A 17,079-nucleotide genomic window follows, 5' to 3' on the forward strand; every position below is an offset into this window, starting at 1 on the left:
TCCATCTTTGCCCAACCATGTGGTCCAATTCACAAAGCAGTTCTTTCTCTCCCAAGAGACAGCATTTCCAGGTGCAATAAACAGACAATGACAAGAAGGGAGAGCTGAAAGCAGAGCTAAGAGCAAGAGAGCTCATTCCCATCGGGATCGATCAATTATAGCCCAATTCCAGTCACAATCAGCCGGGGCCATCAGCCAATTGTGAGTGGGCATGGGTGTGCCCAATTGTTGGTTGCCATAGCTGCAACACAGAAATGGCTAGAAGTTTGGAGGCCCCTCCTGCAGTCAGGTGACCCAAACTCCACAGCTTCATCATTGCCTACATGACTTGTTGCACGTGGGCCAGAGCCAGGAGCCATCAAGTCAGGCTCTTCCACTTAGAGGTGTGAAAGAATGTGTGGTTATATGGCATGGCTATTGAGGCCATTTGGCCTCACCATTTGGCTTGCAACAGGAAACTAAGACACAGCATGTTATCAAAAGACATCACAGGAGAAGGGATGTGAATATAGAAGCAGAAAGCAGAATTTCTATACACCCACAACGTTCACTTCATCAACCATTTAAGAACATAAGAACATAAGAGATGCCAATGTTGGATCAGGCCAAAGGCCCATCCAGTCCAACACTCTGTATCACACAGTGGCCAGAAATACCAGTGCCATCAGGAGGTCCCTTTAACCTTTCCTCATAGGGAAAGTGTTCCAACCCTTTTATCATTCGAGTTGCCCTTTTCTGCACTTTTTCCAAAGCTATAATATCCTTTTTAAGGTGTGGTGCCCAGAACTGCACACAGTATTCCAAATGAGGTCTCACCATTGATTTATATAGGGGCATTATTATATTGGCTGATCTGTTTTCAATACCCTTCCTAATAATCCCCAGCATAGCATTGGCCTTCTTTATTGCAGTCACACACTGTCTCGACATTTTCAGTGAGTTATCTACTACAACTCCAAGATCTCTCTCTTGATCAGTCTCTGCCAGTTCAGACCCCATCAATGTGTATTTATATTTAGGATTTTTGGCTCCAATGTGCATCACCTTGCACTTGGCCACATTGAACCCCATTTGCCATGTTGACGCCCACTTGCCCATCTTTGACAGATCCCTTTGGAGTGCCTCACAATCCTCACTGGTTTTCACCACCCTGAACAACTTTGTATCATCCGCAAATTTAGCCACTTCACTGCTTACTCCCAACTCCAAATCATTAATGAACAAGTTAAAAAGCAGTGGACCAAGTACTGATCCCTGTGGTACCCCACTGCTTACCCCCCTCCACTGGGAGAACTGCCCATTTATACTCACTCTCTGTTTTCTATTAATTAGCCAGTTTTTGATCCATAAAAGGACTTGTCCTTTTATCCCATGATTTCTGAGCCTTTGATGAGGAACTTTATCAAAAGCTTTCTGGAAGTCAAGGTAAACAATATCTATTGGATCCCCCTTGTCCACATGTTTGTTCACCCCCTCAAAGAACACTAACAGGTTAGTGAGACAAGATCTTCCCTTACAGAACCCATGTTGAGTCTGCCTCAATAGGTTTTGTTCATCTATGTGCCTACTAATTCTTTCCTTAATAATGGTTTCCACCAATTTACCCGGTATTGACGTCAGACTGACTGGCCTGTAATTTCCCGGATCTCCTCTGGAACCCTTTTTAAAGATGGGAGTGACATTTGCTATCTTCAAGTCCTCAGGAATGGAGGCTGATTTTAAGGAAAGATTACATATTTTTGTCAGGAGATCCACAAGTTCACATTTGAGTTCTTTCAGAACTCTCGGATATATGCCATCTGGGCCTGGTGATTTATCAGTTTTTGAGTTGTCTATCAGCTTTAGGACCTCCTCTCTCGTCACCTCAATCTGACTCCCTGTTAGGATTAAATCTAGGATAGCAGATCCTCTGGTTCCCACCTCCACCTTCTGTGAGATGAAGTTGTCCGCAAGACTATTCAAGAATCTGTGGGATGCCCCATGTCTAACAGAGTTAGATTTCCAGCAAACATCTGGATAGTTGAAATCTCCCATAACCACTACATCCTGTCTCTGTGAAAGTTTAGCAAGCTGTTCTACAAATGCATCATCCAGTTCCTCTGGTTGGTTTGGAGGTCTGTAGTATACCCCCACAACAATTTCCCCTTCTCCCCCCCGCTCTATCATTACCCACACACTTTCAACAGGGCAACTCTCAAAATCCTGAATTTCAGTGCAAGCGTATTCATTCTTGACATATAGTTCCACCCCGCCTCCTTTTTTGTTTATTCTGTTCCGTTTAAACAAGGTATATCCTTCAATCGCTGTGCTCTGTTTCATCTATTTCATCTGTGTCTGTCATTTCCTGATCAAAGGACTTTGTAATTTTCTGACTGACAATGTCTTAATCAATTTCACTTTAGTTCACTCATTCCCAGGATCACAATGTTTAAATGTTCCATTTCTCATTTTACAATTTTGAGCTTACCTTGACTCACACTTTTCACATTCCTGTTATATGTGTCGAACAGCTTTGAACTTTCCTTTTGCATTAATTCACATCAACAACTGAACATCCTTTCAGTTTTAATCCAGTTGTGTCATTAAGAATAGTGCTACATGTACTTGTCCTCTGGTCTTCCCCAGTGGCTGATTGAGTGCTATCTGACCTGGAGGTCCTGTCTTCCAGAGTTATATCTTTTTAGCTTTGGATTTCTGATCATAGGGCTTTCAAGGTATGAGATTATCAGAAATGGTTTACCATTGCCTCCTTCCTCAGAAGTGGTTTGCCTCAGAAGTGGTTTACCATTGCTGAAGTGGCACTGCCATTGTGTACAAAAGATCCTCCATCAATGTCACCTTCCCTTACTGCTGCTGCCTAGTAGCTTCCCTTCAAGGATTCCTCCACCCCCATCACCACTGGAACTGTCTGTTCTCTTCTGCTCATATGGCCATTGATTCCTGAAGGGGGTGGATGCATCTTAGTCTGGTGTCTCAGCTGTGACCAGGGACTTTGCCAGAAGCTTAACCTCTTGACAGAGTCTAAACTCCTTGCGGTTTTGCTCTCAGCTTGCTGACACACACATTCCCTCATCACGTTAAGGTGTGAATCCAAGAGGAGGTACTAGAATTAGGATTCCTGCAACCTGAATGAACAAAGCATATGAGGCACAATACAAACTGTGGATATAATGAGGGGAAATGGTAAAAAAAACAATGAAACAGCAGCAGAGTAATACATGCAGCAAACTACATCCTATACACAGTAGTATAATCTACGGCCCTTTTCCATTTATAAAGAAACTTCCTGAACTATACTGTTATAGTATAGCCCCATTATGTTTATTAAAAGCACAGCAGTGTAGCCCCTGTTGGAGGACTGGGGCAGAAAACTGCATGAAAACCTGCCATGTGGAAGCCCTAGTCCCTCTGCACTTTATCAGCAGCCATGCCAGCCACAGGGAGACCACACAAGCCCATCCCTGTGTGGAAACCCATGAAACAGCTCTGGAAATCCCGTTCCATCTGTCTTTCAGTGGCATTCCATTGGAGACTTGTTATCATTATAGACGTGCAATTTGATGAATGGTGGAACCAGAAATCACTGTTGCACAAATAAGGGGAAAATGGCTTTTATGTGCAATGTATATGTCTGAATCTGACAGACTTTTTGTACTCTGAGGGAATGCTTAACATTTTATTTAAATTTTTATTTAAATTTTAGTTTTCTATTATCTACCACAAATTAAATTTGCATGAAAACCAAAACTTACATGAGAAATCCTTTTCTGAGCTAACAAATATATTTTACATTCATTAAAAAACCAAAGGAATTTGTAGTACCTTAAAGCTAAGAAATTTATTGTGTACAAGCTTTTGTGAGCCAGAGCCTTATACATCAGATGCATGAAATATTTCTTTCTTTCTTTTTTTTAACTGCCCCCAAAGGGGCAGGATTTTATTGCATTTTCCACATAACATACACAAACAATCATAACATATACATACTAACATACAAACAAATACATGGAGGTTATTCTTAATTCTACCAATATTTATACTGATACCTATTCCGCCTTAATAACAATTTCTCATGAACTGTGTAAGCAACTTTTCTGTCTCTATCATCCTAACAGGTATATATTTCATTTAGTAAACTATTGGTCTGTCTCTTGCAAGCTTGCCTACATATGTTTGTCATACCAGTTATAAAACCGTGACCAAGTATTCTCAAATGTCGAATCTGTTGCGCCTTTTATCAATAAAGTCAATTTGTCCAATTCCGCAGCCTCCAAGATTTTGTTTACAAGTTCTCGTTTTGTTGGTATCTCCAGTAATTTCCAATATTTTGCATAGAGAATTCTTGCAGCCGTAGTTTAAAAAACAATCAAATAGCGATCATCTTTGTTAGAATTATCAGGTAGAATATTCAACAACAAAGCCTCTGGTGTAAATGGTACTACAGTCCCTAATACCTTTTGCAAGATTTCGTGTACCATTACCCAATATTTCTTAGATCTTTCACAATGCCACCGCATGTGGTAAAATGAGCCAACCTTATTTTCACATTTCCAACACTTATTAGAACATTTTGGGTCAATTTTAGCTAACCTTTCAGGTGTTACATACCATCTATAAAACATTTTGTATATATTTTCTTTATACGAATAAAGATATACGTATATACGTATAAAGATGCATGAAGTATTTCAAAGGTTACAACTTCTTTATTGAAGTGGCTATTATTTTGGTCAGACCCTTGCTTACAGATTTGTTACATTTAACTGAGCAGACAGCCATGTGTCTTATGATATTGAAAACCAGGTTACTCTTAAATATTTCCGTTGGAAAAATAACAAATCTTCTCACTTAAATTATTTTTCCAGTTTCCATACCCTCACCTTGTCATTCCATTCTGATTGTGGAACTCTATATTGACTTGGAAACTGCTCCAGTTTTCATGATTTCTCTAAAACTGTTTTCCAAGAGGCATCCCAATACCAGTATGGGATTTGAATCCCAATACCGGTATGGTATTCGAATATGGTAAATATTTAGGACAGCAGAATCTTTTTGGCTCCATTATAACCTATGGGGAACATTATAGTCAATGGTTCCTGTAGGCAATAATAGAAAATTGATCTGGGGCTCTGGGGTGCTGTTTTTTGAGGTAGAGACACCAAATTTGCAACATAGCTGCTGATGCCTCGCCTCAAAAAAAACCCCAAGTTTAAAAAAGATTGGACCAGGGAGTGCAATTCTCTGGGCCCCAGAAGAAGGTGCCCCATCATCCATTGTTTCCAATGGAGGGGGAAAGGCATTTAAACGGAACATGGTCTCTTTAAATGTTTTTTTCAAGCCACCACTGGACTCCAAAGGCATTTAAAGGGTTCACAGTCCTTTTAAATGCCTTCTTCAAGAGGCGCATTCACCCAGAAGGTGTTTAAAGGGACTGTGAGCCCTTCAAATGCCTTCTTGGTGAACTCACCATGGAGTCACAGGGCTTGGAGAAGGCATTTAAAGAGACTGCAATCACTTTAAATGCCCCTTAAGTTCAGTTATCTGGTGGCCCTGAAAATCCCAAATATTTTCAAGATTTTCAGGGCTTTGCCATTTTGGATATCTGAAATGAAGCCCCATTCAGTAACCAGCTTAAAAAATACCTGGAAAATACTGATAAGGCATTTTTCCAGCTCGGTTTATGTCGAATACACACCCCTACTTGTTACTCCATGGATATTCTCTTATTTCCATGAGGCTGTGTATTGTGTACAAAAATAGTACAACGAGTCATGCTGCAGACATAATTAAAGAAAAGGAATGCAGAGTTGGTTCCTTTGAGTATTATTTTTAGAGTTTTAAGATGTTGCTTCACAGAAAATAGATTTACAGGTATATTTGGTTTAGATTCCAGTCTATGTTAGAGGTATATAACACAGCCATATTTAACTGAGTGTCAAACTAGGCATGATATTGACAGAGTGGTACGTAAAATACTTATATTTCAGATTGTTTTAAATGCCATGTTAACCAAATTCATACCCATACTGTTGGCTGCAAGGGGCAAACTAGACACTTACAGGTGAAGAAGCTGAATGTTGGTCATGCTGATTTCCTATAAATTGGGTGGAGCAAGGGTGACTGAAAGAACAGCATGAATTTTCCCGCTCACAGTTCTACTCCCAGAAACTGCCACCCCCAACCTTTACCCTCCCAGTGGTACTCTGTAACCAGAAGTGACTGTTGATCAGAGGCAGATTTGCCCTTACCGGGAAGGTCTCAGTGGACTGCTGCTTTGAAAGGCTGCTTGAATGTCAGCAGCAATGATCACAGGGGTTGTGAGTTCACCCCTCATGTCCTCCCATGCTGGCATTGGATAGCTCAGATCCATCCAACAGCAATTTAAGTGGAAACAATGGGTAAGCCTGAGCCTCTCATCACTGCTGGCCAGGGACATTCAGCTCAGCTTGCTCTAGGACCATTTTAAGAGCCTCATGTACCCTTATTCCTGTGGGGAATAGAATGGGTAGGAGAAGGGGCTTGTAGAGGGAGTATGGGGAACAGCAAGTCTCCATATCTGTCTGCCCATGCTGTGCTTTAAATTGCTTCCCATATTCATTTTATAGGAGTTCAGTGTGATCTGCAGTTCAGGTCATGCCACTATAACATATAACTTTTAAATAAAGTCATATACAGCCAACAATTCCAACTGACAGCTTGATTTATCTTTTTGAATATGAGTTGACTTAGCATTTATTCCAAACCCATTTTGCAACATAACTAATCATCCTTCCATTATGCGTTCAAGTATTCAGCCTAACAAATCTAAAACAACAGGCAACTGATTCCATATGTTCAGGAGTGCAGAGAGTTGGGCTTGGGTATCTTGCCAGATCGCAAGGCAAGCACTTTTCAAAGCTGTTTGTTGTATGATTGAGTGAGGGGGTGTTACAAGTAGCTCTTTGGATCCCAGCCTATATGTACACAACGGATAGGTTTCAACCTTGCTCAGCATCAATAATTCACAGCTGTCATTAAATCAAAAAGGTGTTAAAAGTGCTGATTGATGACTGGCCATGGTGGGAACAAATGGAGGTAAGCCAATGGTAACTGAATCCAGACAAGACAGAGGCAATGATGACCTGCATGCCCTGTGGCTCAGTATAGATTAGACTGCAAAGCAAGAGGGCTGCACCAGCCACCAAGATGAAAGAAGGCAACAACAAATGCTGATAGTGCAGCAGAAAGATGAAAATGTATTGATAGAATACTAAAAAGTCCCTATGCATTTCCCCGTAGCTTCATCAGGGAAACCGAAACATGGAAGAACATCAATAAAATTATATAAAAACATTCAAAAGACAAGATATTCAAAAATACATTAGAAGAAACCTGAATGGAGCAGCACAAGTGAGAATGTTAAAAAAGTTGAAAAATCCCAGTGACTAGAAATCTGATCATACGGCAGACAAAAAACATATACTGTCTAGCAAAGCAATATAGAGCTTTGGCCATCAACATGCACAGTTAAAATCATATGGCCCAAACATAATATATCACATCATAATACATGGGCCAACAGGTTTTTTGGGGGGAAAGAAATAGAACTAGCCTCTAGATGTGTTATCTACAGTGCTTTTCTTGACTGCTGAACTCACAGAAAAAAGGCAGAATGGTTCAAGTCTTATCTATGTTATCTGCAAAAGATCCACGTCCTTATCTAACCCATGAGGAAGCAAAGTATCCACTCTCAAAATCCATTGATCCTCTTTTCTAAGAAGTAGTTCCTCATTATGACTAGGTAATTTCTGATTGACACAGAATGACATGTCTGTGTGATGATTATGCTCTATAAATTCAGGTGGGTAGCCATGTTTTAAACCCATTTTGGTCTGAAGCAATAGAACAAAATCTGTTTTGGTCTGAAGCAGTAGAACAAATTTAGAGTCCAGTGGCACCTTTAAGACCAACAAAGAGTAATTCTGGGTATAAGCTTTTGTGTGCACAAACTTTGTTCTATGGTCTATAAAGTGATTAACCAGGGGAGCACCTGCTTTTTTAAGGGAGCTGTTACTTTTATGTTCTGCAGTATGATTTCTTAGCATGTGCTCCTCTGGTTAAACACACTAATGTGTAGGGTCCTTCTGGTATTCTATCAATCAATGTTCACTGTTGTATGAGAGACCGTGGTAATATGCTCTATGGAGAGCTGCCTTTGGTGACTGTTAAGAAGCTTCAGCTGGTGCAAAGCACAGTAACCTGTCTCCTGAAGTTGGCAAATCACTGCCGGTATCTCTGCTGAGCACACTTCAGTATTTCAGGCTAGGTATAATGAGGTAATTTTGGCAACCAAAGCCTTTAAAAACTTGAAGTCTGTATCTCTTAGGGTCTACCTCGTCTTCTCTAGTTAATTCATTTATATCCTGCCTTTCTCCTCAGTGGGGACCCAGAGTGGCTTCCATCATTCTTCTCTCCTCCATTCTCCTCACAACAACTCATGAGGTAGGTTAGGCTGAGAGAGTGTGACTTGGCCAAAGGTCATCATTGGCACAAGTGGGGATTGGCACCTGGGTCTTCCAGATACTAGTCTGACGCTCTTAACCTCTACACCACACTGGCTATCATGCTGTGGTCTACCTCTTAAGCATATCATCTGCACAACAAATTTGAATAACAAAGGCACACCAAGATGAATTCTTAGCGACTGCTTCCAGTTTGGGACCTCTCTATTTGGGTTTTTTTTTTAAGTTTTGTGGTATTCCAAGGATGTATATGACTTTTTAAAGATGGCATTATGAATTGCATAAGTTGCATTGCTGTTTCTGGAGATTCTGAATATTTTGTTTATGATTTCAGGAGCACAGAAGTCATGAGCACTGTCTCAGGTACTCGAAGTTCAACCATCACTTTTACTATCCGGCCGGGAACTAGCCAGCCAATCACACTGCAGAGCAGATCCCCAGACTACGATAGTAGGACATCAGGAGCAAGAAATGCTCCAAGCCCAGTGGTTTCACCAACCGAGATAAGTAAAGACATCATGCCAGCTCCTCTGACTGCTGCTGCTCCAGTTGCATCTCCCTCTCCAACTCTTTCCGATGTTTTTAGTCTACCCAGCCAGCCTCCTTCTGGGGACCTCTTTGCTTTGAACACAGGGCGCAGCAGGTCTCCTTCTCCCTCAATATTGCAACAGCCAATCTCAAATAAGCCTTTTACAACTAAGCCTGTCCACCTATGGACTAAACCAGATGTGGCAGATTGGTTGGAAAGTTTAAACTTAGGTGAACATAAAGAGACCTTTATGGATAATGAAATAGATGGCACTCACTTACCAAACCTTCAGAAGGAAGACTTGATAGACCTTGGAGTGACTAGAGTTGGCCACAGAATGAACATAGAAAGAGCTTTGAAACAGCTGTTGGACAGATAAGATTGACTATTCTTGCCTCACAAACTTTTGTTATAAATAGAGATGGGCTGGTACTGAAACACCCCAATTGCCTTTGCTACCCACAAGTACCACCAAGTTAAAGCATCTATCTCTATAGCTTCTGGTATTTGGCAGCATAGAGGTTAATGCCCAGGAGAAAATCCAGAATTACATTAATGGGACCATGTACTTCAAGAGGAAGGAAGGAAGAAGGTGGAAGGAGAGAATAAAAATAAAGAAAATATTTCAAACTTAGAACTGCATAACCTCTCACCATATCAAAATTGTTGATAAACTTCCCATTTCTGTCAAGGGGAAGGAAAATATTTATCCTTTTATGTCCATGAACTGTGCCCTTAAGAAATATCTTTCTGCTGGAGCAGATTCTTTTTGCTGTAAAAATCACAGGTGTTTCTCCTTTCTCCAGAAAGTATTATATCCAGCCACCTTTTGTAGCATCTGCCCATCCCAGCGTTCATAGGGTTCTCAGAGCAAAGGCATAAACATTTTCTTTGTGATAGCTTTCTGATCTTGTTATTATGGTTCTTGTTTGTGAACAATTTTGATCATTCAGCTAGTTTTGGTCATTCAGCATAACTGTGTTCTGTCTGACTTTCAAGTCTTTATTTTTTGTTTATATTTGGTGCCTTTTCAGGTTGCCAGGCAGTATTCCTGTATGTGTTCTTTACTCACCTGATGCAGTAGCATATGTGAAAAGTATGTGAGAGACCTGCCTAGCTGCATAACAGGGAATTTGCATTAAAATGTTTTATACAATTTCTCTTAGTTGGAAATACCTGTTAACAATTAAATGGCAATTCTTTTAAACTCATGAAAATCTATCCAAATCTGTCAAGAGCTTTTGTGTATGAGGTTTGGATGATGCCCTGAACAACATGTTTAATGAGACGTTGTCGAGTTTTTGTAGTAGTAAACACCATCAAAATCTTCTCTCTTTCTATCATTAATTCCTCTGCAGCCCAGGGCACTAGGAATGTAAAACAGGAAGCAGCCTTTGCAGTGTGAACAGGTTGGAGTTTTATCCATTGGGCCCAGTCCAGAGGTCTTCTCACAACAGTGGACTGCATGTACCTACTACCATTGAACCAGTGCTGTTACATAGCCTATTAGACACAGACAAGGACACCAAAACTGTATCACTATTGAAAAGGTGATCAGGGATTTCTCCCCCATCAGATAGCACATTTAAGTCCAAATCTGAAAGAGCAATCTGTGTGAAAATAAAAACAGTATTTTCATGTGTGTATTTTGCTGGCTCAGAGTGATCTCATGGCTCGGACCCCATCACACATAAGCATCAGCAAATGCCTTCTGCAAGCACTTAATTGGATCTTTTTCATGATTCTTCAATTTAAGTCAAACTTATTAGGCTCTTGAGGAGGTTTCTTTTCTAAGTTTAAAGATCCTGGAGTTCAGTTGTTAACATATGAAATACAACTGGAATTAAAGGATGGTAGTAAAATTGTAGGTGATTCCACTTCTTTCTTTCTTTCTTTCTTTCTTTCTTTCTTTCTTTCTTTCTTTCTTTCTTTCTTTCTTTCTTTCTTTCTTTCTCTCTCTCTCTCTCTCTCTCTCTCTCTCTCTCTCTCTCTCTTTCTTTCTTTTTTTGAGGCCAATATGGAGAAAAGGATATTTAATTTGAGATAAGTGTTCAAAACTGACTATGTTGTTCAGAGAGTATCCTAAAAACAGCAGCCTTTTGAGCATTGCATAGTTTGGATTTGATGACATTTTTGTAGATTAACAGTATTCTCTCAATTTACCTTCTCTACCACCATAAAGAATGCATATTAAAAGTTTTGTGGTTCCCAGTTTCTTGAAGCAGTTTTGCGTGTACTAGTTAAAGAGCACACAGCTCCTCGAACTACCAAACTTTCAAGAGGCCTCACATTTCAGAAGGCATCTAATTCTTTCCTTAGTATGTGTTCCAGCCTATCTCTAATTATAATTTTATTTTCTCACAACTAAGTGTCTATTTAGGTCTGCAACAGCCCTAGCATTAGTACATGAAGATTAGCAATTTCAGTATTTCTTTACTGCAAGTTTAAATAGTTGTACAGATAGTTTATAAGCACAATATTTTAAGAATACAAGTGGCTGGTCTACTGGGCAGCCTTTGTGCCACTTCAATGCTAGAAATTTAAAAAAATAAAAACTTTTGTGGTTTATTACTATTTCTGTGGAATAATTATTAAGTCTTGACCTTTTTAAACTCAACCTCATTTGGATGCATCTGAACCAGCAGAGCTGTGTTATATTTTCTATCTTTGCTAGAACTTCTTCAGAAGATGAGTGTTTCTTCAAACATGGTTACAATTAACAATGCAGTGGTTAATTATAAAAACTAATATTCATTTCTTTCTCTTTTCTCCCCCATTCCGCAAAAACTGGTATTTTGACTTAACATCTGCTGTTGTACTCTTCACAGGTTTCTATTTGCATTTGAAAGTTCTGAGTAACCTTGTAATTAAAATCTAGCTTAAATACAAAAGTACTCGAATTTCCATAATTACATGGATTTTTATGTATAGGATGACATTGAAATATTCAGTGGCTACAAAAAGCCATCAAATATTTTGGAAAAAATGTAAAAAGAAAAAAAAATTCAGCCATCGTTGTCTTCCATTTGGTGATATTGCAGAATTCAGTAAACAAACCACAAACCGCCATGCTCCTTTTTGTTTCTTTGAATGCAGCTGGTGTTACCTCTATAATTGTGCCAGGAAATACACTAGAAAAATGATAGTGAAAGAAAATATGGGGGGAAACTTTTAAGATGCTGTTAATCTTAACCTTTTACTGTTTAAAATGTATGATGATGTACACAGAAGTTACAGGTGATGGTTAATCCCTTTCTAGAAAGGGGGATTCTCCTGCATATGTATCTTTTTCAGGCACTTAAATTGTAGGTAGAATATAATTAGTATAAAAGAGATTTAAACATCAAAGAGCTAATGAAATAGTTTATTTTTACATTGTGTCTTATGACCTTAAGAGCAACGAGGCCTATGAGGAACTGCTTTTATCAATAAAATACACCTTTGCCAAGATGAAGTAGTCTTTAGCGCTGTTTGATGGTTTTATCACAGAAAGCAATAGAAACAGGTGCAGAGTTGCCTCCTAGCATTTTTGCCCATTTTGAAAATGTTGGGGGCAGGAATGGCCCTTTTAATCTCCTGATACTACGAGGGTGCAAAATACGGTGTTAGAGATAATCTTGTAATGATATTCCAGGTTTTAGGAACAAATTTTGTTTATATACTGTAATTTAAATAAATTGCATTTACATGCCTAGTTTCTGTAATATTTGTGTATACAATACCAAAATCACACAAGATGTAAATTGTGTATAACTGCACAGACTCCTTTCTTTAGGTGTCTGGGAACATTTAAGTTTTAATTCATATATTATAAAATGACTATATGTGACTGTTGATTTACAAAATTTACATATCACAAAAGCTAATTATTTGTGGTACTTAAGTTAATAAAAACAGTGATTTTTTCTGAGTTCCTTTACAAACAAGCATTACCCAGTTGATCTGGCAATGACTCTGTGTATGAGCCTCTAATACTGATAGTTTTACCATTACATTTTTCTTTTCTAGATAGAGATGTTTTCTGCTATGGTTTGTGTAACAACTTGTGTTCACGTTATCTATGTTGCTGTAATTTTTGTGCTTTAATTCCTCTTATTTCCAATTGATTTTTAAAAAATCAAGCTCTTGTAACTTGCACTTTCCCTAATCCTTAATACTCTTGTATGGCAACCAAAATTACTGTAAGAAATAAATATAATATTGCACTAAGGTTGTGGTTCTGATTACAAAACAGTATCAACAGTCTCAATCCTTTATTTTTAAACAGAGTTGCCAAACTTGCTATATAATAGTTTTAAATGCTTTAACTGCACTACCCATATAAATAGTTTTGTTTTTAACTCATGGATTCAGAGTTAAAGCACACTGAACTTGTTATTCTAAATTTTGTATTTTATCGTTGTGGGAAATGTAAGATATGTTATGAATACACTGATTTATAGTAGGACAATTTGATTTCTCAGAGCGCTGTTTTATTAAGCATTTTTCCAAGGCTGAGGGTTTCCCTGTAATGAGCTTCCCAAAAGGGTATTCATTGCCATTCTAGACATTAAATGTGTTGTCTAATGAACCATTGAAATATTTTTGGAGGAGAAGACACATGACAGAGAATAAACCAGAGCCTGTTCGAGAGATCCTCATGTGTATCACCACATTGTATACAAGGATCTCTGGCAGCAGATTATTGTTGCCTCTGGCGGTGCTGATTATTTGTTGAAAAGAAGGGCACTGCCTGCCTATTTGATGAAAGCTGGATAAAACAGACACTGCAGTGTTTGACAGTGCATATACAGGAGCATAATGTGCTCCCATCAAGCTGGATGAGGGGCTAGTCCCCCTCCCCACTCAGTAATCTTCTGTACATTTAGGTCCTTATCCAAATCAGAATCAGTACACAGAATACTTGTTTCCAGAGACAGAAAATGGATCACGGTGAAGGCAAACACCTTTGTCAGAGTTACACTCTTACTTAATACAATTCTGCAATTAAAGATCATTGATACTTACAGAAGGGTTCAACTTTTCTTTCCGTTGAGAAAAATATTGTTGAATATTCTAAATTATTAGTTGCTTCATTCATAATACTTATTCATCAATGGATCACTTAACAGATTTATGTTCTGCCATGGATAACTTGATTTATTTGGGGATTTATTTTTCTTCCATGCACATTTTTGTGTTAAATCCCTTGTTTATAATATTTAAGATATTCACAGTGCAATTCTATGCAGATTTGTTCCTGTCCATGCCCATTTAATTCTAGATAAGACTGTATTCTCAGTAACTTTGTTACCTTCAAGTACCTGAATAAAATGTAATATTTTAACAAAGTGGTTGATATAGCTATATTTTGCCATATCTGCAAACATATTAAGAAGAGGTTGATTGTTTTTGTTTAATTAAGGGTGATGAGCTCCCACCATTCTTCAAAACTGCTATAGCTAGGTGGGATTCAAAAGCAGTAACTTTAAAACTTTCCTGAATGAACAAGCTTTAACAAAGATATGTTTAAACGTATCGTACTGGTGGTTCCTTTTTTTCAACTTCTCAATCTGATGGCAAAAATCAAAGACTGTATCAACTGGTGTAGTACTCAGAATGAGTACCAGCACTGAACAGTAAGTCTTACAGTGAATTGGCATAGCGCAGCACAGTAATATACAAGAAGAAAAATATGTGTATTGGATGCATTGAATGAGCCTGATGTATATAAATTATGTTGTAACAAAATGATGTACTTTTTAATGAAAAAAGTCATTTCAGCATCAATGTATTGTAGTTTACAGTGCCTTGTTTTCTGAACCAAGAAGTCCATCAGTGCATAGCTAAGAGAAAGTTTAAAATACTAAATGATGAAAAAATCAATTATTTTGCGGTCCTCTCTCAATAAATCTGTGACTTGATTAGTCACTGAAGTGAAATAAAGAAATTCAAATAAAATTGTGTTTCAGTTGTTTCCCAAAAATAAATTTATTTATACAACATCTGGTCAGTGTATAAAGATATAATGTAAGAGTACTGTACTTTGTGGAGACAAATTTAACAGTGCCTGCTTGCTGACTCCTAGTGGCATTTGGTGGAGAATATCCCACAGCATAGTTTATATTAAAGTAGCAAATATCTTCAAGAATTATACCTTTTTGACCTTATTTGTAAGACTTTGGTACATATTCTTTGACTTAAAAAATATTTCCATTTGTAAATTAATGTCCCATTGATTTCTATAGTAGAATTAAATCTAGGGTTAACTTTACCTTCACTCCCATATGGAGAAAGGCGGGATAAAAATGTTTGTGTTAAATAAATCCATTAAAATTCTTCAACTGAAATCAGTGACACCGAGCTTAATCTTTAACCAGATTGTGCCCTACATTTTAAAACATGCTTGCTAAACTATAAACCTCGCTTAAGCATCTCTTAAAATAGTAGAACTTTTGATCATGAGCAACTCCTTCTATCTTTCCCATTTTGTCAAAAACTGAACATGCATTATGATTTCTGTTCCGGTCTCAAGAACACTGGCCTATGATTGATCTTGAGTTCAACTGAACTTGCTCTTAAAGAAGTATGTGTTATGACTGAAAGCCATTGATTTATATATTAGAGCAAGATTCAAGTCCAATAGCATCTTAAAGACCAGCAATATTTTCGTGGTATAAGCTTTCAAGAGTCAGTGCTCTCGAATTTCGGTCTATGGATTGGCGATGGCGGTCGCTCTCCCCAGAGCTTGGGGAGGCGATTAGCACACCATCGGCATGGAGGGGTGCCACCTCAAGTGGCACTCCCACGGAGCCTCTGTGAAAGGCTCCAGGCCAGAGAGCTTTGAGGGATAGCCTCTTCGACGGCTTGCTGCTGGAGAATTGAGGCTTCTCTCTGCTCTGACGGTCCTACTGATGAGTGGCCTTAGGGCACAAGCTAACCCGACCAGGACAAGCGGGGGAGACCGAGCAAAACAACGATTGATGTAAGCAAGGTCAGGAATGTGACCAACAATGAACATGAGTTCTAAGTAAACAAACTTTGATAAACAGCACCCCCCCCGTGAGAAAAGCGGAGCACAAAGAGGGACGCCTCTGAAGCGCAAGGACAGATAAACGCAGCGAAGGGGGAGTGGGAGGAGACAGCGTGTGTATTTTGAGAGACTTACTTGAGTGTAAATAGCAAATTGACGAGTGCTTCGAGCCTGGGAGAAGTGGTTTGAAAGTGTAAACAAAGTTGAAAAATGGCGGCATCCCGAGGAAAGTTTAAAGCGAAGCCTGGTAGTCAAAGTCTGAGGCCGGAAGAGGGAGCTGACGTCATGAAGCTGTTAGCGGATATGCTCAAGCCAGTGATGGATCAGCTCGATGGTATTAACCAGCAACTGACCTCATTAAATCAAAACTTCGCTTCACAACAGCGACAGCTGGCAGAAACAGGAAAAAAAGTGGAGCTGGTGGCTGAGAAAGTTACAGAGATGGACACCTCAAGCAAGAAGAGGAAGAAAAGAATGGGTGAAGTGGAAACGAAACAAAATCTTCAAGAAAATCATTTGTTGCAGCTGCAAATGGAAAAGGCTAATATGATTCTCAGGTTCCAGGGGGTTCCTGAGACAGAAAAAGAAGATTTGAAGAAGACTCTGGGTGAGATTATCGCTCTAGTGACAGGCTTGCCAGCAGAGGAAATAATAAAAGACATGGAGACAGCTTATAGGGCTTACTCCAATTATATTAAAAAATAGCCTGCCTGGAGAGATTGTGGTGAGATTTGCAAGAAGACAGACCAGAGATGCTATATTAGAGGCAACTTCAGCAACTCCACTGAAATTTGGGAATACAATTATCAAGACTTTAAAAGTCATTCCATTTGAAATTCATCAGAAGAGAAAGAGCTACAAGGAGTTAATTACTTTTCTTCAAACAAACGGTATACAGTACAGGTGGGCGATTCCTGAAGGTGTCATCTTTAAAATCAATGATAGAAGGGAGAAGATAGACTCCATCTTCAAAGCCAAGGAATTCTTGAAACGCCAGCTGGGATCAGGGGAAGAATCTAAAGAGGAAGAAACTAAGT

At 38.9% G+C, this 17,079-nt stretch overlaps 1 protein-coding gene across 1 annotated transcript in view; it reads left to right on the forward strand.

Annotated features, from left to right (window-relative positions):
• Positions 1 to 9,409, forward strand: part of SHANK2 (SH3 and multiple ankyrin repeat domains 2) — a 512,140-nt gene extending 502,731 nt beyond the window's left edge. The window contains exon 21 of the mRNA XM_015410855.1: positions 8,836 to 9,409. Within this exon, the coding sequence (XP_015266341.1) occupies positions 8,836 to 9,409 (574 nt within the window). The remainder of the gene's footprint in view (positions 1 to 8,835) is intronic.
• Positions 9,410 to 17,079: the final 7,670 nt, after the last annotated feature.

Source organism: Gekko japonicus, unplaced genomic scaffold (genome assembly GCF_001447785.1).
Source record: "Gekko japonicus isolate JY-2015 unplaced genomic scaffold, Gekko_japonicus_V1.1 scaffold65, whole genome shotgun sequence".
Classification (NCBI taxonomy): Eukaryota; Metazoa; Chordata; class Lepidosauria; order Squamata; family Gekkonidae; genus Gekko; species Gekko japonicus.